The 21,885-nt window shown below is 39.4% G+C and overlaps 3 protein-coding genes across 9 annotated transcripts in view; 1 reads left to right on the top strand and 2 right to left on the bottom strand.

Moving 5' to 3' along the window:
- Positions 1-3,408, bottom strand: part of polq (polymerase (DNA directed), theta) — a 17,328-nt gene extending 13,920 nt beyond the window's left edge. For all 4 annotated transcript variants that reach the window (XM_042091015.1, XM_042091019.1, XM_042091018.1 and 1 more), the window contains exons 1-5: positions 3,039-3,408; positions 1,954-2,636; positions 1,349-1,531; positions 948-1,078; positions 78-234 (exon numbers count right to left, since the gene is read on the bottom strand). In XM_042091015.1, coding sequence (XP_041946949.1) covers positions 78-234; positions 948-1,078; positions 1,349-1,531; positions 1,954-2,636; positions 3,039-3,106 — 1,222 coding nt within the window. In that variant the 5' untranslated portion in view covers positions 3,107-3,408. The remainder of the gene's footprint in view (positions 1-77; positions 235-947; positions 1,079-1,348; positions 1,532-1,953; positions 2,637-3,038) is intronic.
- LOC121708419 (solute carrier family 22 member 4-like) lies at positions 2,621-13,029 on the top strand. 2 transcript variants are annotated; one of them, XM_042091032.1, is made up of 11 exons: positions 2,621-2,670; positions 4,657-4,963; positions 5,222-5,325; positions 6,587-6,741; positions 7,550-7,721; positions 10,646-10,766; positions 10,945-11,045; positions 11,223-11,437; positions 11,602-11,784; positions 12,039-12,174; positions 12,536-13,029. In XM_042091032.1, exons 1-11 carry the CDS (start codon positions 2,621-2,623, stop codon positions 12,627-12,629), a joined length of 1,638 nt encoding a protein of 545 aa, XP_041946966.1. In that variant the 3' UTR covers positions 12,630-13,029. The 2 variants fall into 2 exon arrangements, with proteins under 2 accessions (XP_041946966.1, XP_041946965.1); XM_042091031.1 differs by lacking the exon at positions 2,621-2,670 and having other exon boundaries at positions 4,526-4,963.
- slc22a21 (solute carrier family 22 member 21) lies at positions 12,753-21,885 on the bottom strand. Of its 3 annotated transcripts, XM_042091028.1 has the most exons (11): positions 21,835-21,885; positions 19,802-20,016; positions 18,801-18,904; positions 18,040-18,194; positions 17,421-17,592; positions 16,742-16,868; positions 14,891-14,988; positions 14,523-14,737; positions 13,980-14,162; positions 13,470-13,605; positions 12,753-13,181 (listed from the first exon to the last, which is right to left on the bottom strand). In XM_042091028.1, the coding sequence occupies exons 1-11, from the start codon at positions 21,848-21,850 to the stop codon at positions 13,070-13,072; spliced, it is 1,533 nt and encodes a 510-aa protein (XP_041946962.1). In that variant the 5' UTR covers positions 21,851-21,885; the 3' UTR covers positions 12,753-13,069. The 3 variants fall into 3 exon arrangements, with proteins under 3 accessions (XP_041946962.1, XP_041946961.1, XP_041946963.1); XM_042091027.1 differs by lacking the exon at positions 21,835-21,885 and having other exon boundaries at positions 19,802-20,583; XM_042091029.1 differs by lacking the exon at positions 21,835-21,885 and having other exon boundaries at positions 20,003-20,579.

The raw sequence follows: 21,885 nt of genomic DNA, 5'->3' as shown, positions 1-21,885 counted from the left end.
CCATTGCATGCTATGATATGTATTATCAGAGATAAGTAAAAACAACATAAATAAATCAATAAAAATATAGCATTTACCCAACAAGTCCATTCTGTCCTCTTCAATCAACCTATTGATGAGTCCATTTGCTTTCTCTATGGTGCATACAGCCACATCCAGAGCCCCAAACCCGCCCGCAGCGGACGTGCTGCCCATATAACCCTCCACCCTCACCCCCGCCTCCTGGAACACATCCTGCAACACGGGCCACATCAATCAATGAGTAAGCAAGAGTTGCTATTGCTATTTATTGCAACTACTGCAGTATGTTCCTTTGTTCTGTATGTGTATATTAGCTTGTGGATGTCTACATTTCCGTTGGGGTTAATCAAGTATCTATCTATCCATTTATCCATCTTTTAATTGTTGATTACATTCAGAGTCAAATACAGTTAGATGGCAGATAAAAAAGAACTGATAATCGTGAATGTGAACAGTCACAGATCATAATGAGTATAAGTGCTTCTATAGTCTTTCAGTAGAACAAACATGCACACAGTTAAAGGAACCATATGTAAGATTGTGGCCAAAACTGGTACTGCAATCACTTTCAAAATACTGAAGAGCGGTGTATCCCCTCCCCCTCCCCCCTGAGTCGAGGTCGCCAACCCGGATGGCAGAACACTACTGACTTTGTGATTAGTAGATAGGTGGAGGGTGGCGCATCAGGCCAAAACACAACATGACATGACAAAACACAACATCAACATCAGTTGAGGGCTGCAACTTCACTTTTTAAATGACAATATCCTGGCCGGACTACTGTTGTCAGTGATATAAGTATTTGAAGTGAACATTATTTCTTAATGTCTAGTGACATATCAGGGCCATTTTATGATTAATTGAAATATTTTTCTTACATACGGTTCCTTTAAAAACACGGAAGTGGTCAAGAAACAAGAACCAACCTGCAAATAGAACATCTTTTCCCGGGCCACAGACACAAATGGTAGAATAAATATAGCTTTCTTCCTCGTTTCAAGGACTCTCTTGAGAATGAGTAACTCAGACACTAAAGTTTTCCCAGCACTCGTAGGAGCTGAAATGTTGAAAATAAACAAACATACAAATAAGGATGCAGAATGTGCTCAACCATTAAAAATAGGATGAGTGAATCACTGCTCATTAAATAATTAGTTAATTCATTAATTTGGACACATAAAAAATAACTTGAATAAATCCTGCATTTGATTAATTACAATCACAGCGAAGACTATGAACAATTGTTCAACATCTTGCTGAAAACATGCCAGCACCCACATGGCGATTCTTAAATGCTGCAGAATGTTTTAAAACATTTTTTTTTTACCTGAATACACCAAGTTTTTGCCTTCCAGGACTCCTCTCTGGGTGAGGCATTCAGCTTGCCACTCAAACATGCGCTGCACACCCCGGCTTTGGTACCGGTCAAGCACAGGCTTGGGAAGGCCCCAGCTTGACAGAAGTAGCTTGTCTGTGAGATCAGTTGGAATCGCCATATGCATACTCAGTCCTAAAGACGTATTAATAAGGCGAAAAGGCTTACTAGGTTTACTGTATTGGTTTCAAAGGCTTCCACTTCCATCACTGTACAAAAACATGCCTAGATGATAGCTATTTATGCACTGATGAACACCTGAGGGGTGTATATATGATACAACTATGCAATATATAAATATGAAATGATTAATTACTATCTGTGAAATTCATATACCCCCTGTACACATATATTCATCATTTTCCTCAGTTTCGAATCATTCAATCCACAAGACCATTCATTCACATTACTGAATGATCCGATTTGAATTTGTTCACATTCATACATCACAACACTGACTGCTGAGCTTTGATTTAATTTTAAAATAACAGTTAAACCAAATGCTTGCATCTCTAGGAAAATAGGCCTAGGCCTACATCTTTAGCACTGAACTCTACCTGCATCAGCCAGCGTTTCCCCCAGAGAGCTCTGCTCCAGGCCAGAGGGAGGAGTGAGCACTGACACCGAATGATTGCCCAGGGAACGAGACGGCAGCTGGTGGCCTTTTTTCTCCTTTGCCGCTGCTACATGGGTAGGGCTGAAGAGGATGTAGTCCTTTCCTGTGCTTTTTGATTGTTTACCTTTAATCATAGATTCCTCAGCATCCTGATTTTTCTTTCTTGGAGGATGAGAGGGATTTCTGTCAGACAGTTTTGCCTGTGTGGGGGCTGTTTTATGAGTGTCAGAAGTCTTTTCGTCCGGGTCACTTTTAGGTTTCTGTGCATCATGGTTTGAGTGTAACCCTTCTCCGTCCTCGCTGAAGAGCAGTTTCTGTACCAAACTTTTACCATTTTCCAACCGTTTCCAAGTTTTCTGACAACCCTGGGATACTGGGATTGTCCCTTGGCCTGCCGGTTTGGATATATCATGAGAGGTTGTGGAGCTTTTATTCTTCTCCTTTGTAGAATTGACTCTTTTAACGCCTACAGATGAACTGGGATGAATTTCCACTCCATTCTTTGTTCCAGTCCCACCAGGGTCAAGATCATCTAAGGCTTCAAGAATCTCCTGATCCATGGCCAAAGTGTAGTCTCCTACCTCCTGTTCATTATCTTTCTGCTTCAGATGCAGTATGGTCAGGCTATGGTTGTGAGGGTATGCAAGATGATGTTACAGTAAGTTAAAAGTATCAGTAAAGTTTACTCTAATCTCTTGTATAGCCCTGTCGAACTGTGTCATCTCATTGAACCTTGAACGTCTCATTGAACCCCGCCCCCCCCCCCCCCTCTCCCCTCTCCCCTCTCCCTTCCAACTTCCTTTTAGATGAGACTCATTCTAAACAGACAGATTTGCATATTTCATTTGTGCAATCACTTGGGTGACAAAGGCTTTTGAACGCACCAAAAGTAACAACCAACCACCCAAACACCACCACCACCACATCAACTACTACCGTGACTGTAAACAAAAACTTGTAGCTTGCTATGTTATCCAGATAGATAGATAGATAGATAGATACTTTATTTATCCCCAAGATCCTTACCTTTTTGTCTTGTACTGATGACGTCCCATATAAAACTTTCTTTTCGATGGTGGACTCGAAGAATCCATATTCAGCGATCACAGGTGAAAGCTATTTATTGTCATTTGACTGCTAGCTACTGATAGCCTAGGTTAAAAATCAAACTTTGACAACTAGTAGGCTAGCTAGCATTCTGTTAGTTAGCTAATACCTTTGTCATACCTTTGCTATCAGCCACGTCCATTGTGTTTCTCATCGGAAGTACATCGTATTTATAAATAATGAATTGATATAGACAGAAATATTTACAAATGCATAAACATAGATGATATAAAAAACCTGGACATACACACAACACTTCAAAAAAGCCGCCGGGTGCTACTCATACAAATGTTCGGGTTGCAAACTCGAACTTTCACATCAAAAGTTCCACAGGTAAACTCGCATCTCAAGGGGCACTGAAATTTTGTGAAATATATTTTGGGGGAAACGTGTTGCTTCTGGTAATTTGACGTTAGCAGTTGTGTTGTCATGCTGAAAGTGCTATATTTTTCAGATACAGTATAGTTTTCTTTCCGGTACGGCGTACCCTCTCCAAATATTTTAGTGGTGGCCAGTACCGGCTTACTTTCACCCCTGCCTATGACCTCGTGTTTTAAATGGCTGCGTGATGGATTCACTTTGTCCAAACTTTAAATGACTTAAGTAAACATTAATAAATTAGCTTAAATAAAGTTTAAGGTAAAGTCATATAAACAATATTACTAATAGGCTAAAAAGGCTAACATTTAACAGAATAATAACAATAACCACAACATAGGCCTACAAACAACAACTAAGCATTAATTGGTGAGAACTAATTAGGCTATGACTAGGTGAAATGTTGTCCTGGTCAAGATTTCTCTCAGCATGAGCAAGCACGTGTAGCCTATGTACCATAACATTGAAAAAAAAAATAGCAACAACAACAACAAAAAAAAAGAAGTGTTTAAGAAAACTTTGGGAAGAGTTTGTGTGTTCAGCTGATGTTTTGTGCAGATTAATGTGCCATAATTATAGCTGCAGCACATGTCTTGTATTTGTGCCATGAGAAACAATCCTTATTTATTAGGGACATGAAAATTAGTACTAATCTGCAGAATTTCAAGATTTTGCAATAATCATTAATTGAAGACATGCAAGCACCTGGTCATCAAAAGGATATACATTGTATCAGCATCACACAAACACCCAAGTGCAAAAGTAATGGAATCTATCTTAAAATAATTTTAGTGACTCATGTTTCCTTTTGTCTGTGGTGGGTTTTGAGTCATTTTGAGTGCATATTTCCTTATAGTCTACTGTAGACCTAACAAAAAAGCTAAATGGAGGAACAGATCTTCTCATTTTCCTAAGTCAAACAGGCTCCTAACTCTTGGGTTGTAAGTTTTACAGTGGTATGGTCACACTTACATTCACACTCTTAGGTGAATCATTACACATTGGTAGAATGTGTAACTAGACTGAGTCATCCACTGACTATCATACAACAAAGTGATCCTTCAAAATGTTGTGTCATGGCGGACTATGATCAAACCACTGCTTTCTTAGGGGTGTGGGGACAGTTTCAGCAGGTTGTATTCTTTGTTCTCTGTTTCAGTACAATCCCCAATGGATTCAGTGCCTTTTCAGTTATATTTTTGGCAGCTTCACCATCCCACCACTGCCTCATCCCCGAAGTGAACCTGACCGAGGCATGGCGAGCGGCCATTATCCCGTCCGAGACGGTGGACGGGCAGGCACAACAGAGCATGTGCAGCAGGTACAGGCTGGATGTGGTGAAGAACTTCTCCGATGGAGGTCTCGTCCCTGGACTGGATGTCAACGTCACAGACATTGAACAGGAGAAATGCTTGGATGGATGGAGCTACAGCAAAGATATCTACCAGTCAACCATCGTCACAGAGGTTTTGATGACTGACTAAACTATTGAAAGAAAATTAACTGCAAAACACTTTCTATAATGGTGATGGAAACTGTCTTGTATTATTTGATAGAAAAAAATTATTTCAATATCATAACTGCATAAACAGGGACAGACATGAATTGTGTTCTCAAATGTATCTTGTACAAGTTGATCCTATTGTACAAATAATTAAGGCATTTGAGAGTAGAAACACTAGCAATGCCATGGCAGAAATTGAGGTCTCATCTGATTCTTGCAGTTTGACCTTGTTTGTGGTCAACGCTGGAAGGAGTCGTTCACCTCCTCGGTCTACTTCATTGGTGTCTTATTTGGGTCCTTCTTTTCTGGTCAACTGTCAGACTGGTAATAAGAAAGTTTACTGAAAGTTTAAGGATAGATGGATGAATGGGATGTTGGATCAGATTACTTGGTTGAATGACATGAATAGATAGCACTACAGCATAGTACTGTATCTGGTCCAGCCTTCCTAATTCATAGTAGTACAGCGGGTAACCATGAAAATTGTGCACTTTTTGAAAGAAACATGAAACTTCTACCATAGTTTTTCAGTTTGGGAGGGAAGTCAAATTTGACCTCTGACCTCTGAGCCATAACAAATTTCACATTACCAAGCTGACATATCTACAATATACTCTGTTCAATCTTTAAACTAGCTTCAGCTCACATAAATGTTCCAGACTGTCTTCTAGTTTAGCTAGGATAATTATTTTGATCAATGTCCATGATGTTTACTAACTTTACTAACTACCAAGGAAAACTCCTTCCTGGCTATGGTTAAATTAATTTGCAACATGAATAATATTATGTAATTATGTAATAATATTGTTTGTTCATAGTCAATATGTTTACCTGTTAGAATATGTCGATTGAAGTGCTCTCTACATTGTGCGTACTGTGGCCTGTAGCAACAACTCTCTAAAGCAGGGTTTTTTTAACCAGCGGTGGTATGGCAGGTGGTCTGTGAAAATGGTCTAGGACCAGCGGTGGTATGGCAGGTGGTCTGTGAAAATGGTCTAGGGGGGTCACCTGTGGATAATTCTGTGCTGTGAAGAAATTAAATTAGCCACACATCTCATGAAATAACAACTAATAACTGAATAATACAGGGACAACAAAGAAATGAATTGGGGTACATAGGGTACATAAAAAAATGAATATTTTGATGTTTTGTTTACCTTGACCTTTACATAAATGCATTTTCTTGAACTCTGGTGGCTTAAAGTTATCAGATACAGAATGGGCACCCAAAAGTTAGTGGGAAATGACACCTTAAGTGTTTTTCTACTCTGTTTGGTTCCAACGTGAGGCACTTTTGAATATTATTGGCGGCCATCTTGAATTTGACCTCTCCCGGGCCTCAGAGGTCAAATTTGACTTCCCTCCCAATCTGAAAATAAACCTTATGGTATAACCTAACTATGGTAGAAGTTTCATGTTCCTTTTTAAAAAAGGAACAATTCCCCTTGATTAGAGGGCTTAACCGCTGTACTATAGTTGGATATGTCCACTAATATAAATCTTAATGCCCAGTTCCTTGTCACTGCATTTGCAAGATACCTGCCAATGTAACATGTATATCTCCTTTTTTCTCTTTTATGTTTAGGTGTGGCAGGAAACCAGTACTTTTCATGACCATGACGATCCAAACAGTGTTCACATTTATTCAGGTTTTTTCCACATCTTGGGAAATGTTCTCTGTTATTTTCTTCATTGTAGGGATGGGGCAAATATCAAATTACGTGGCAGCATTTGTTTTAGGTATTCAAAATATTCATAATGTCTACCTCTTATACATACATATACAGGTGCATCTCAACAAATTTGAAATTTATGGAAAAATCCATTGACCTGCCCACAGACAGACTAAAGGCTCAGGAAACCATTGCCGGTGTTTCAACTTATTTAGCTGATTAGATCTCAGGTTGACAGTTCTGTATAATAACGTTTTTATTCTAATCTTTTGATATTCTAGATTTTTTATTTCCATTAGCTGTAAACCATAATCAGCAAGATTAATAATGAAGATTAAAACTAAAAAAGGCTTGAAATATTTCACTTGATGTGACTTGAATCTAGATTATATGAACGTTTCAGTTTTTTTAAATAAATTACAGGAAAAAATAACTTTTGATCATGATATTCAATGTTTTTGAGATGCACCTGTACATACCTGTACATTTTTGGCTTCCCTGGTAAAGATGAGTAAAAAGGGGTATAAAAAATGTATATTGCCGTGTTATCTTAGTTTCACAATGAAAGCAATGAAACCTTAAAGGGAAGCAAATTATTAAAAAAAATATTCTGACAGGGAAAATTTGCTTCTTAAGAATTAACAAAAAATAAATCTCCTTTTGAGTAAGAATAAGAAATTGTTGAATAAAAACCTAATATACACATACAGTATTAGTTATGTATTGATGGGGAACATTATGGGTTCCATAAACTAAAGTGTTACCTGAGTTTTTAAGAAAAATATGTTTTTTTATACCCGTCTTTACCAAGGGTGCCAATAAATACATGCATAAATGTGTTTTAAGTCCTTTTTTCTTTTCTTTCATATTGACAGGTGCAGAGATTCTGTCTGGTTCTGTGAGAGTCCTCTACTCATCACTCGGTGTCTGCTTCTTCTTTGCCATCGGCTATATGATGCTGCCTCTGATTGCATTTTACATACGTGACTGGAGGATGCTCTTGGTTGTCCTGTCTGTCCCTGGACTGATCTATATCCCCCTCTGGTGGTAAGTATTGGGGACTGCAATGGCATAGAACCAAAGGTCACTTTATGCGCAACAACAATAACACTACAGTACAATTTCGCAGCGGCAGAAAGTCAAGCTTCAGAGGGGGAACATCCTACCTTGCATTGGTTCTACCTGTGCACTTAACACAGATGATTCCACTAATTAGCTGATCTATCTGACTGATGAGGTGTGCTAATGAGAGAAATCAGCTGGTTTAGTGACTTAGCAGGACATTAACCCGTTTAACAATTGTGACCGTACAAAAAACCCTTGCTCTTGTGCCTTTAAAACTGTTACTGGATGAATTATCAATACATTTCTCTCAAAAATAGAAACCTGAAAGGGTCTCAGTTAAATATGTGCAGTGCCAAATGTGTAGTGTAATTTGTCCCATGGCCAGAGCTGCTTATGTTTTGGTTGCATCCCTGACCAGAAAATGTCCACCCAAAAGCTCCCAAACTAAAGCTTAGAAAAGTATCTTTATGTACACATAGGACAAAGATTTTTGGCACACATAATCTTTAAGGTGTCTAGTATGGAGGGATGCAATTGAAATATGTGAACTTTGTTCAGCGTTCTCATAGCATGAGTGAACATGATGACAGTCACAATTGTGACCGTTGGGAAACAACATTGTACAACATTGAACATTGTATTTGTATCACATGGCATTTCTCTACATGGCCTCTGAAATTCTCTAGTGCCAATTTTTACATAGAAAATCCATTATACCACTATTATACATAAGTATTGTATTAGCTGATTTTCTATGCTGTTCTTTATTTTAATTTCATTTTCCCTTCCTTGTTACTTCCTGCACATATCAGATCTAACTGACAGATTTTACAATCACACCTTAAAAAACAGTAAATCATTATACTTTTTGACTATTATATTACATATAACAAGGTGGTGGGGGGTATAATCAACTTGCCAGTCAGCCTGTTGAAGGCATATTGGCTGAATTTATGCAGAGACTTGCAGTAGATATGAACAACCTTACCAGAAAATGTATTCCCCACCCCTTTTCCCAACAATACCCCCTCCACTTATGTACAGTAAAGGGCCTCTGCCACAGGGACCAGTCAGACGAACCAGAAGCAAAGCTTCATGTGATCAAAAAAAAAGTGTCTCAAGAATCTGCTCTGACACTATTGTATGTCCAAATTACAGAATGTTTCCTATTATGCATTTAGAACCTTACTTAATTCAGTGGTAAAATTGGGCAGCCGTGGCCTACTGGTTAGCACTTTGGACCTGTAACCGGAGGGTTGCCGGTTCGAACCCCGACCAGTAGGCACGGCTGAAGTGCCCTTGAGCAAGGCACCTAACCCCTCACTGCTCCCCGAGCGCCGCTGTTGATGCAGGCAGCTCACTGCACCGGGATTAGTGTGTGCTTCACCTCACTGTGTGTACACTGTGTGCTGTGTGTGTTTCACTAATTCACGGATTGGGATAAATGCAGAGACCAAATTTCCCTCACGGGATCAAAAGAGTATATATACTTATACTTAATCAAATTTAGCAATATAGTGGATATCACACCCCTCTGACACTAGATTAGGCCAATAACTGAGGTCAGAGCAGGCTCCTATGCTCCTCAGGTTTATATGTAATAGGATTATGGACAGGGGTCCTGTGTACCCCAGGTCAAGCATTGTATGTTTCCAGGGTCCTCCAGCTTTATAAAGCGCATAATAGGTACCCGAATGAGCATAGGTCCCAGGATACATAGGACACTGGGAATATAGGGCCTTATGAAGATGGCAAGTTACTTAGTTGCATGCTGTGATGAAAATATGTTTAACAGCACTCACCAAAACACACCTCTCCACGTGTGTGTTTGATGCCAGACAGGCTCATATGGTAATACTGTTGTATGCATTTCCAGTGGTAAAATTAATCAAATTTAGCAATATAGTGGACATCACATCCCTCTGACACTAGATTAGGCCAACAACTGAAGTCAGAGCAGGCTCCTATGCTCCTCAGGTTTATATGTGATGGGATCATGGACAGGTGTCCTGTGTTCCCCAGGTCAAGCATTGTATGTTTCCAGGGTCCTCCAGCTTTATAAAGCACATAATAGGTACCCAAATGTGCATAGGTCCCAGGATACATAGGACACTGGGAACATAGGGCCTTATGAATATAAGGCCTTTGGAGCATATATAGGGACCAGGTAACATAGGTTCACTTCATTTAGTGACCTTAACAATACCACTGAGCAAAGGAGACCTGGCAGTATGGCAGTAGACTTGCAGGACAATCTGTTGTTTAATTAATTAATTAATTAAATAAATAATGAATTATAAAATTAAATAATACAATAATAAACACAAACAAACTGACAAACAACATCACTTTTTGTAACATTTGTGGTTGCTGTTGTATTGTAGGGTGGTGTTGTTTACACTATAGTCATAATAGTGTTATATAATGCCATTTCTATGGAAAAATCGGCACACTTATAATGTAATAGAGAATTGCAGAGGCAATGTTGAGTATTGTATTGTGATACAAAATTAAAAGTAAAGAACAGACCTGGGACAATGTCCCCTTATCATCTCTGACTGGAATTTATTGAAAATTAGATGATTGCACAGTGAAATGTGTGAAAATCCCTAAAATCGGACTATGTTGTTTGCCAACGGTCACAATTGTGACCAAGCATAAAATACTCCTTTTCACCCACTTTTTCAGGAAAATTTGAAAAAATAGTAATTGATTACTTCATAGGGTTACTCAAGACACATTATTTTGATATATTCAAGGGGAAAATTTGGGATTAAACGGGTTAACTTCTAGCCAGAGGTTTCCACCTCTGCTTTAATCCTTATGTTTGGTCATTATATAGCTCATATTAGAAAATATAAGCCTGTTTGTAAAAAGTTGTTCAACGTGAGTATCTTTCTGTGTAGGTTAATTCCAGAGTCTCCTCGGTGGCTTCTGTCTCGGGGCAGAGTGCAGGAGGCGGAGGCCATACTGAGGGACGCCGCCAGGAGGAATAAAGTCATTGCTCCAGATGTCATCTTTCTGGAGGTACTTAATAGAAAAATTAACAAAGAAACATCAGAAAATCATCATGTCTTGAAAACCCCTATACCTGACTTAAAAATGAAAACTCTCATTATTGCATCTAAAGTAAAATAAAAATGGCAAAAATAAGTTTGAAAACAGTTTGAAATAAACATAAGACAATATGTTTTGTTTATTTTAGGTAGAAGATGGATCTCCTAAAGCCTCAGTGAAATATAGTTTTCTGGATCTCCTTAAAGTGGCCAAAATTAGAAATATAACACTTATTCTATTTTTAGTCTGGTAAGTGTGTGTAAAATGTAGGGAAAAAAAATTGCACAGGGGAATGGGTAATGTTTATCACATGGATCTAATATGAGATAAACAGAGATACTACTACTACTACTACTACTACTACTACTACTACTAATAATAATAATAATATGACCATCATCATCATTATTAGCTTTATGCCACCAGGATGACTCTGAGTATGGGTTATTTTGGCCTGTCTCTGAATACATCCCGTCTGCATGGAGACCCCTATATCAACTGCCTCATCTCCGCCGCCATCGAAGTTCCTGCTTACCTCATCAGCTGGCTGTCTGTGCACTTCCTCCCCAGGAGGCTCTCCTGCATGACTAGCATGATGCTAGCAGGGGTTGCTCTCTATTCCGTACAGATAGCACCAGCCGGTAAATTAAAGGCAACCAGGCCACTAGGCATAGTTAAATATGTTGTTTTATGTTGCTGTCCCATACTTTTGTATTGTGCAAGGAAGACATGTCATAGTATAAGCCTGAAAACTCTGGGACTTGCTGGCAGTCTAATGAAAGACACACATGATTTGATTACATAGATTTGCCAACAGCCGCCAGGGCTCTGGAGATGCTGGGCAAGTTTGGGATAGCCACTGGAACAGCCCTGATGTTTGTCTACACCGGCGAGTTGTATCCAACGGTGATCAGGAACACTGCAGTGGGGGCCTGTGCCATGGTGTCTCGTGTGGGCAGTACCGTCGCTCCCTACCTCTTCTATTTAAGTAAGTTAAAGCCACATATGCAACAATTTCCCCGTTTTTCAGGGATGCTTTTATCAGGCAACTCGTTTTGATGTCATCTTCTAATTCATTTTAATGATATATGGTCATGTGAAGGACAGAGAGATGCATATGTGGCACGTGTTGTTCCCACCTGCCATTGAGGATATGTGAGGAAGGGGGCCAAGAGCCAACAAAACGTATGCTCTTTGGTTCCATAACACTTCTCCCCATGCGATGGTCTTGTCTCTCTACAGATGCATATCATGCTGTCCTCCCTCACATGGTTTTGGGGAGCCTGTGTGTTGTGTCAGGAGTGGCCACTTTCCTGCTGCCCGAGAGCTTTAGAAGGCCTCTGCCAGAGACCTTAGAGGCGATGCATCAAAGGGAGCGGTGAGAATAACGCAACCATATTCCCCAGGAAAGCCATCATGATAATTTAGTCCCATCTATCTATTTATCTCTCTTTATGCCTGTCTGTCAATCAATCAATCAATCAATATCTATCTGTCTATCTGTGTTCATACTTGTTATGATGTTATAGGTACAGTAATACTGCATGTCTTGCAGGTTGCAGGTTGAGACCATAAGTAAGCAAGATACAGATATTGCAAAGTGATTTAACATTACATATAATCCCCCTAAAACGAGTCTACATCACAAGTACAGTTTCAATGAAGAAAAAAATGAAGTTAGCATATAAGCTAACTTGTTAAAGTAATGATATAATTGTATGCCTTTTTCCATTTATCAGGATCAAATGTTCCTGTTTTTCCAAAGAAGAGGATCCAAATGAGAAGTTGCAAGTCAAGCTCACAAATAAAGTCTTATTGGAAGTCAAACTATAAACAAATTTGGTATGCCATCTTAACAGACAGTTCATATATTTATTATCTAGAAAAAGATCACAAATGCAGACAAAGACAAATTTTACTATTTTCAAACACAAAGAATCATTCAACTTAGTCAAATGGCAATCACAGTTTATCCTGCACTCATTTGATTTGTTACCAAATGAATATCAGGCTATTCTTTATTTTTAAAACACTATTACAGTTCTATTAGTTCTCACTTATTTTCGTTTTGTATCTTTGGCATTCTTTAAATTCTAAAAGATGCAGCATGTATCAAGGGTATCTGTGAGAGAATGTAGACATGTGAATGTTTACTGTAGGGTTTTTTTTTACTCAGCACAAGATGTTTGACTGTAGGCTACTAATAAAAACACTGGCATGTGTAAGTGAAAAAGGAATGTGACTAGTTGTATAACATCTTGACTATAGTAACTTCACTGTTTCAGTCCACTAATTGTGGAGTCCACCATTGTTTCATCTGAATGGTCCTCGTCTCCTTTAACACTGGTGAAATTGTACGTTTTAGATCTTTCGCTTCTCTTGCAGCTGAAAAAATGCATGCACAATTAGATCAATGTTGTGAAGATCACAAAAAGTTTGCCATACAGCCTGAGTGAACTTGTACAGAAAGTTTCTGAAACCAGAAAATCATGCAGTTCAAATGTTCATGATGTTTATGATGAAGCCCAGATACAATGCAATATTGGATAAGCACCCCTACTCCTCTATCCATCCGCTATACCACCTAATCTGCGCAACCAACTTGTTTCCACATTCACAATATTTTCATTTTACTGCACAAGGTTTTGCTAGGCCTGGCCTTTGGGATCTCACCATGGGATTGTTTGCATGTGATTGATGCTGTCCGGGAGCGGCATTCCCAGGCTCTCGGGCAGCAGGAGGCTGAGCAACCCGGAGAGGACACTCAGAGTGCCCATTAATATGTACGGCAGAGACTGGTAAAAGTTCCCTGCGTAAAAAAAACACCAAAAAGAGGTTAGACCAAAACAACATTAACATATATATATATATGTTTAATTCAGTAATTATTAGTATTCTATATTGTACAAAATTAGTATCTTATATTGATCCTACAATAATTAATGATATAATAATTATTTTTAATATTATACTTATTATAATAATATTTTTTCAACTAAACTAATATTGCTTTTATCCAAACCCAGTGTCTGAATGTTTGACTGAATAAATGCACAAGAAACGGATGCTTTTCTTGTGGACGCTTTTATCGTTATGGTATAGTTATGGTTATAGTTATTGTCCCTGGTGTGATTGGCCCTTTAGTCATGGATTTTGGGGGGCAATGTGATGTGGTTCTTGTACCCAGATAGATGAAGTATGGAGCAGAGATGCTCCCCACCCGGGATGCCATGGAGCAGGCGCCCAGTGCTGTGTTTCTCAGCACCGTGGGATAGAGCTCTGCTGTCACAGCATACACGATAGCAAAGGCAGCCGTCACACCAAACTTCCCCAGCATCTCTAGTGTGATGGCAATACCGATCATATCTGTAGAGGGATACAAAATGGGATGTGTGGTATAGAGGCTGTGAGTATGGAGAAAGTCCTGGTATTTTTGATGATATAGTAGGTACATTAATGTTACATTAATTAATTAGGTTGATCATTCAACGTCAACATTTCGGTGTCCACCCCTCTAGTTCATCCAAAACAAACCAGAAAAGGGACTCAAAGTGATAAATACCAGAATTTTCCTTTAAAGTATACTGTGAATATTCATCAGTATTTATCAATATTTATCAGTGCTTACAACTCCAGAAAGCATACTCTTATCTTAGCTAGTAATAATGAATAAAAAAACATGTTTTTGGTGTATCTGCAACAATACAGTACCATACTGTATCTTACTCTGTGGTATGAGATGAATGAGAAGCAGCACAACGCCTCCCTGGAAGAGAGTGGAGAAGAGGCACATGCGCCGAGGCCAGTACCGGTACATCAGCCAGGCGATGGTGTACGCTGGCAGCTCAATGGCCGCAGACAGGAAGCAGTTCAAATAGGAGTCCCCATGCAGGTTGGCCGTGTTCAGCGACAAGGCAAAGTATCCGATAGAGAGAGTAGTCCTAGGAAAGAGAGCGAGAGAGAAGGAGAGAGAGAAAGAGAGGGAGGGAGAGAGAGAGGCTGATCTAAGAAGGAGAAGCTTTCTTTGATCTTTACCACAGCTTCACTTATTGTTTTCTGTTCCTATCCCACATGGCTAGAGACCGGGCACTCACCAGACCAGGCACAGCACGATAGTTATGCAGCGGATGTTGTCGGTCCTCACCAGATCACAGATGTTGTGGGACTGCATTTTTTCAGCTTGGTTGCCTGGCTACAGTGCACGTGTCATAACAAGTATGTTTGAAATGTGCGTGGCCAGTGTGGTACAAGACATTAATGTCACTCCAAAACAAAACAAAAGAAATGTCAACAATTTACTACACACAGCTATAATAACAGACTCACTTGCACCTCCCCATGTCAAGGAGAGTTCTTATATTTTTGGGGGGTCCAAAGTATTAACAGATTTATCTCCTTTTTCTTCTATTGCCTTTTATTAACCGCAACAGTCTAGATACAGATCTCAAATATTGTTCAATAATATATGAAAAACATGCACACACACACAGGGAAATTACTTACAGATATTTCATCATAAAGGACTTCACCAGTGTCTATTTCAGAAAGTAAATTATGACAAACTACAAAAACTCTACCATAACAATGAAATACACAATGCCAATGGTACAATCAAATACAAAAGTGTTGAAGAGTATTCTGCAGACTCTTAAAAGTGAAGAGCTCTTTTCCAAAACGGCATTTATGAAAACATTAATAATTCATGTTATTTAATTGTTTATTTCAGGTAATATCAATAAAAGTGTGTTGTTTTGATTGAGTAAAGATAAATCAAATAGCAATAACACAATTACAGTTCCACTGAAATGACTTGGAAAACAAAAAAAACAAAAAAAGATTTATGAAAATGCATTAAAATAGTAAATATAGCATTTTGGAAAAGAGCTCTTCATGTGAATCCTGAGCTGTGGACCTATTAGTGACTGACATTCCCCATCACGGTAGGACTTCGGAACTCTCTGCTGTGAGCCTCATTCCGGTCTCTTTGTGGAAAATTACAAAGGTCTCTGCAGCCAGACGAATGCGTTCACAAAGAGGCCACTATTTTGTAAATTCCTCGCCAATGTTGCACGCTTGAGTGATAATAAGTGTGGTTCTATCAACTACCAAAACTAGCTTTGATTGGTGTCAAATTCACCTCATGATTGTGTGGTGAACCAGAAGAAACCTTGTTCGTGCCTTCCCCCCAAACACACACACACACAGACACACCACACACACACACACACATACACACATACACACACATTCTTTCAGCTGACATAAAATAATCTGCATTCTTTGGTATTAAGGAGGTTCTACAGTATTCATAGAGAGTCCAATTATATCCAAATGTTTTTCAGCACCATCCTGATGTCAGTGCTAACATTTTAGACAAATTGGTGTGAATAGTAAATGGACAATATGCCTGCAACTTTTAACCTTACTGTAGTAATTAAGATCATGGGTTGATGGGTCATTTATCAAATAGTAAGATGCTTTGTGCAGGGCAATGAACTCTTCAGGAAGAAAGAATTGACCCTTGGCAGCACAACCCTTTTATGGCCTAACTTCAATAACAATCAAGTTGTGACAGCTGTTGGTGTCTGAATTTATAGACCTTTTCAATCTGTCCCTAGAGGGTTTCCGGTTAAAATGCTCAAAACAAATACAGATACTATATAGTGACATTATTTCGGACTATAGCGTAGAGCTCCACGAAATGTGAACAGTGAAACTTCTTTTTTTTATTTTTGTTTATCCCCGAGTTACCGTTAGCTCAGTGCCACAGGAAATGCCTTGGTATCGGACATGACTGTTTATGTAGTTGAAAGTGTCTATAACACCTAAAGCGAAGTTGACATTCTACATGTCCCTACAAGATATGGCAAATATGCAGAGTGCCACTGACAACAGCACGGCCCAACACACACACACATACACACTCACGTGTGAACCTTTCTGACCTGAGTTCGCTCAAAGATGACCTCTGGGGCGGCCACTCCATTCCTTCTGGCGGCGTCCCTCACTATGGCCTCAGCCTCCTGCACTCTGCCCTGAGATAGAAGCCACCGAGGAGACTCTGGAATGAACCTTCAAAAACACCATCAACAGAGTCACTGCAAACCGGATGAGGAGAGCCTTGTTATAGTCATTATATAGTCATGTATATAATGAGAACTTTCCATTCCATTATTTTCATATATTGGGACCTCAAACGTCCTGATCCTGTTACGTAATACCGGTTACTGCATATATTACTGTGGTCCTCCACATAATTTTCACCAACTGAAAGCACTTCCACCAGCACCAGCTGGCACTTTGATTTTTGAAAGTGTTGTGTATGCCTTGAATGCCATCTTCCAAACATGAATTTGAAGTTTTTTGTACAAGCAGTCGTCACAGATGTACATGTTGCTGTTGTACACACAAGCGCGTCACATGACAGAGGTATAGTGTATGCTTATGATGTGTGCATCATTCAAATGTCCTGTTTATTTTTTTCTGTTTTTATAAATGTCCTGTTTTTTTTTTTTTTCAGTTTTGCCAGCACCTCCCCTTCCTTGTGTACCACCATAGATATATATATACTATCAGTATATATATATAAACACCCACCACCATATTATATATATAAACACCCACCACCATAGAGGAACATAGAGGAAGCCTGGTAGTGTGAGGGCAAGCTGCAGCATGCGCCAGTCTCTGATAAGATAGGCCGCCAGAGGCAGCAACATGTAGCCCAGAGCAAAGAACAGGCACACCCCCAGAGTCCCAAACAGGACTCGGATCGACGGGCTCAAAATCTCCATTCCTGTTGGCAGACAAGTGATTCAGATGCACCATCAAGTGAAGCTGTGTAAAAATATCCACATGTATGGACCCTTTCAACAAGGTAAACAAAAACAATGCTTGAACATTCTATTTGGGCCCCAATCTACTTCCTCTACATTAAGATAACACATGGAATGTTAAAAAGGAAGTCTTGTGGGGCCAACTATGATGCTGATAATGGAACTCTCTTGAAAGGGTCCATATGTCATAACACACATCTTCTCACATACACACACACTCAAATAATCGCACATGGTACAAAGCTATTAAATCTACTGGCGATTACAAAGTTGGGCATGACCATTTTTGCTTCTCCATGACTTTGGTGTTCTCAGACTCTGGCCACCTTATACTTAAAAAGTGAGGGACGAACAGCTTTAATGGATGAATGAGTAAAATAATAATCCAAGACAAACATAATAAATACCTAAAATAAATGCAGCTACATAGTTGGATATTTGTCCCATCCCCACTACGAAATAAAAGGCACAAAACCAGAGCCATGATGGGGAGAAGACCTGAATGAGGGTAAAAATGGTCTGAATTGCCATAGTCGAGAAGAGCACCATCTTTCTTCCAAACCTGGAGGACAAACAAAGACAAAATAAGGGCACAGAGTTGGTATCAACAAGAGTCTGTTTTCAGCTTGTCCCCACCTCAGCTCTACAAGTCATTGTACTGCTTCGAAAAGGACTGCTTCGAAAAGGACATAACTTCATTCATCTTCTAATGTAAAAGCAAACATGAATTTCAAGTGGAATTAATTTTTTGAGAGTATCTTTATTATAAAGTTCAGCACTTCAATAAGATAAATGTTAAGGACAGTCTTACAAAAAGCATAAACAATGTATTATAATCCATCTGTGTAAGGTGTCACACATGTCACTTCTCCAATCTGTAGTGAAAGCTTTGACTGTTAATTGAATGGTTGTGGATACAGAGTTCAGCTGTTACGTAAGCAACATTCAGTGGGGCTTTATGGTTTAGGTAAACATACCGAATACCACACTGAATACATGTTTAGATATGGTAGGTCTGCGGTGCCTTATGGGTTGATCCATTTTGTATCTTGTTCTTTTTCTTGTGTGCTGTTGGTGTGTTATTTTAATTGCTGAGCATATTGTATTGTAACTGCTATTATATTTGATAAATGTAGCTCTCTCTCTCTCTCTCTCTCTCTCTAATCACCTGTCAGACATCTGTCCAGAGACAAAGGATCCAGTAAGGACCCCACAGAAGAAGATTGAGGAGGTCATTGGAGTTTTCCAGTCATCAGCACACACCAGATCCCACTGTATGATGAGCACAACAGAGTTAGACGTGGTGTTATTTTATTTGCACATTGTTTGAAACGATAGCTCACCTGTGCAAATATTGAATTTACCACATAACAATATTTTAACTTTTACTATAACCTACATTGTGCAATGCTGCAATGGCTCTACAAATTATTCACTGTCCTTCACTATCTATTCAAAATATTTCAATCAGGATTGCTGCCCATGTTGGTTAGGACAAAACTATGTCAATGTCCTTCACTGTCTATTCAAAATATTTCAATCAGGATTGCTGCCCGTGTTGATTAGGACAAAACTATGTCAATGATTTACCTTTGCTCTTTCCCAATAAATAATGCTCCTTAGTATTTAAGAACTGCCACTCTATGGTCATCATTTGTTCCAGTTTGTCCCATAAAGAGAGATATGGAGCTGACAGATCAAGGGACACATACACCTGCTACACATGTTACTTGGTCTTAGTTGTAAATAACCAACAGCACTTTGGACTGTAATGGCCCTACATGATTACAATCTGAAGCAACCATAACTTTATAGACTGGATCTTATCTGAGAAGCTTATTTAAGCTTTTGCTATTCATTCTTACCCGTAAATATGAACCTTGTAAAAGAAGAGACAAAATTGCTACATAGGCTATCCCAGTCTGCAGGCCCACAATGTGTCTATGACTAAAATCAATGCAAAGGGAATGAGGAAAAACAGACACAAAACACCACGTGACCTCAAAAACAAATCATAAGTAGTGATTTATAAGGGAGCAAACCAAAGTGTAATTACTGGGGGAAAATAACGAATGGTTAGTCTTTCGATTAGCCTACTGACGTAGCTTACCTTTTTCGCGACCAGTAAACGTATACACCCGGAAACTTTTATCAGGCTACAGTACATACCTCTGTTACAATTGTAGACGTATATTGCTGCCGGTCGTATTCCCATCCATCCGTGCAAAGCTCTTGTTCTATTTCTGAAACGTTCACGTCTGTCCATGGCTCGTAACCTTGGTCTGAGTAACTTTTAACCAAATCAAGTCTGTGTCTGGTGCATCTACTGAGCCGGATTGTCCCACCGTGCTCTTCCCAGGGAATACTCACGTTTCTCCACTGAACTGTGATGTTGTAGTGTGCAGGGATATGACAGTGGTGAGATGGAGTGTCACCCATAAACACGATAGACAAACCAGTAAACCCATTAGGTATAATGCTGCAACATAACAGAAAGAACACTATCTGCTGAAAAGGTCCCCATTCCCCGAGGAAAACGGTCCGATCATCGTAATCAGACCCTTGCATCTTCATTATGAGTGCAGGGGACCTGGGGTTGCGGTCGTCTGATAGTCCAGAGAGTGCAATTGAATGTGTTCAGTGGAGTAGCCTAACATTCGACAAGATTCCCACCCTGGGAATTTGCGGTTTGTGTAAACGCCATCAAGTGTTGTCATTACAGCAGCGTCGCTATAATTGTATCTTTGTTAGATTTGTAGACTACCTTATAAACTGGTAGTGGTCCTTTGCGAATTTATATTTAGCTTTTTTTTGTTTATTTGCTCTGCTTAAATTCTGTGTTATGGGTAGGTTAACATATTGTAGGTCTATCGGCTTTGACTAATTGAAAGAGGATGTAAAATGACACTTTGGCCTGGGCCCAGTTCCCCCGAAAGCATCTTAAGCCTAAGAGCGTCGTAAAGTCCCTCTTACGAACGTCTTAAGATTTGCCGACTGTTTCCCGAAACCATCGTAGCTTAAGAGCGTCGTGAAAACACTCGTAGATCTACGAGTGCTCTCGTTACCGGCTAAGAGCGTCTTAACAGTACTTCTCACTGAGGTCACCAACAGGACATACAGAGGAATTACAACTTAGAAAATCCATCTTACGTTCCCATTCTTTATTGTGTTTACCTGTGATGAATCAGATTTTAGCGTGCAAAATAGCCTACATTTAATGGTCATAATAATGTGATGAAAAGCGGACAAAACTGCAATCAAGTTATGAAACGAGACGTTGCCAGAATAGTTTGACATTATCTTTGCTAAGTGAATATTTTATTAGGGCTATGAGGTAAAAAGCAGAGAAAGCAACTTGTGGTGTAGTCTGTAGCCTACACCAGTCTAAGCCTACACATTTCCTCTCTTTCTTACTCGACTTCTTTCTTATCTTCAAATTGTTCTTAAGTGACACCGCGAAAAAATATTGCATGGTCCAACAATCTAATCTTAAAATAATTACAATTATTTATGTCTCTGTGTGGTATATAACCTACTTGGGATGCTTACATGCAGATGTCAAAGTGTTTCTATTTTCGTATTGATGTGAATTAATGTGTAGATCCGGAGTTTAAATGGTAGACCTATAGCTGACGTGCAGTCACCTGACATCACCGTCAAATCAGAGGATATTTCAGAACTATTAACGTGGACAGCTCCCCTTAAGAGCATCTTAAGAGCAGTGCACACTCGTTCACGCTACGAGCATGTTCGGGAAACAGTCGGAAAAACCAAACGAACGATCGTAAGATGAATCGTAGAAAACCCTCGTAAGAGCGTGTCTCCGCCGTTATCGGGAAACTGGGCCCTGGCTCAGTCATCCTCAGTGATCACTGCACTGTGTTTTCAACTTTTGAAATTTAGAATTTGAATGATTAATGTAGCCTATGTGTCGAAATAGCAGCTTTATAGTGGCCTATAAGCACATTGTGCGTCAATGCAACGGAGTTCTCATTGTTAAAGGGGAACTTGGCAACTATTTCAACGTAATAAACCCGTTTAGAAATCATTTGGATGGTTAAATGACCTGTTCCGGTGAAAATGGGGACTTTTCCCACGGCCCCTAGCGTCCCCAGGCGGAAAACCAACCTTGCAACATTGAGACTACCGTCCCGGAAAGAGAAGTGAGAAACAAGAAACTTGTTTTAAATCGTGTTTCTTACCTTGTAAGATCCACATTGTTCTGCCGAACTTATGCTAACCGTTTCGCTAAC

Source organism: Alosa sapidissima, chromosome 5 (genome assembly GCF_018492685.1).
Source record: "Alosa sapidissima isolate fAloSap1 chromosome 5, fAloSap1.pri, whole genome shotgun sequence".
In the NCBI taxonomy this organism is placed as follows: Eukaryota; Metazoa; Chordata; class Actinopteri; order Clupeiformes; family Clupeidae; genus Alosa; species Alosa sapidissima.
Note: the sequence above shows the minus strand (reverse complement) of the source record. Positions and strands in the feature narration are given on the sequence as shown.

What these genes read in the sequence shown, in the direction of transcription:
- LOC121708419 (XM_042091031.1), top strand. Translation starts at nt 4,574, where the DNA reads ATGGCGGACTATGATCAAACCACTGCTTTCTTAGGGGTGTGGGGACAG. An exon ending in AGTCAACCATCGTCACAGAG is followed by an intron (nt 4,964 to 5,221) that starts GTTTTGATGACT and finishes TGATTCTTGCAG; the next exon opens with TTTGACCTTGTTTGTGGTCA. An exon ending in CAGATGTCATCTTTCTGGAG is followed by an intron (nt 10,767 to 10,944) that starts GTACTTAATAGA and finishes TGTTTATTTTAG; the next exon opens with GTAGAAGATGGATCTCCTAA.
- slc22a21 (XM_042091027.1), bottom strand. Translation starts at nt 20,206, where the DNA reads ATGAAGATGCAAGGGTCTGATTACGATGATCGGACCGTTTTCCTCGGG. An exon ending in TGTAGCTGCATTTATTTTAG is followed by an intron (nt 17,593 to 18,039) that starts GTATTTATTATG and finishes GTCTGCCAACAG; the next exon opens with GAATGGAGATTTTGAGCCCG. An exon ending in ATCGTGCTGTGCCTGGTCTG is followed by an intron (nt 14,738 to 14,890) that starts GTGAGTGCCCGG and finishes TCTCTTTCCTAG; the next exon opens with GACTACTCTCTCTATCGGAT.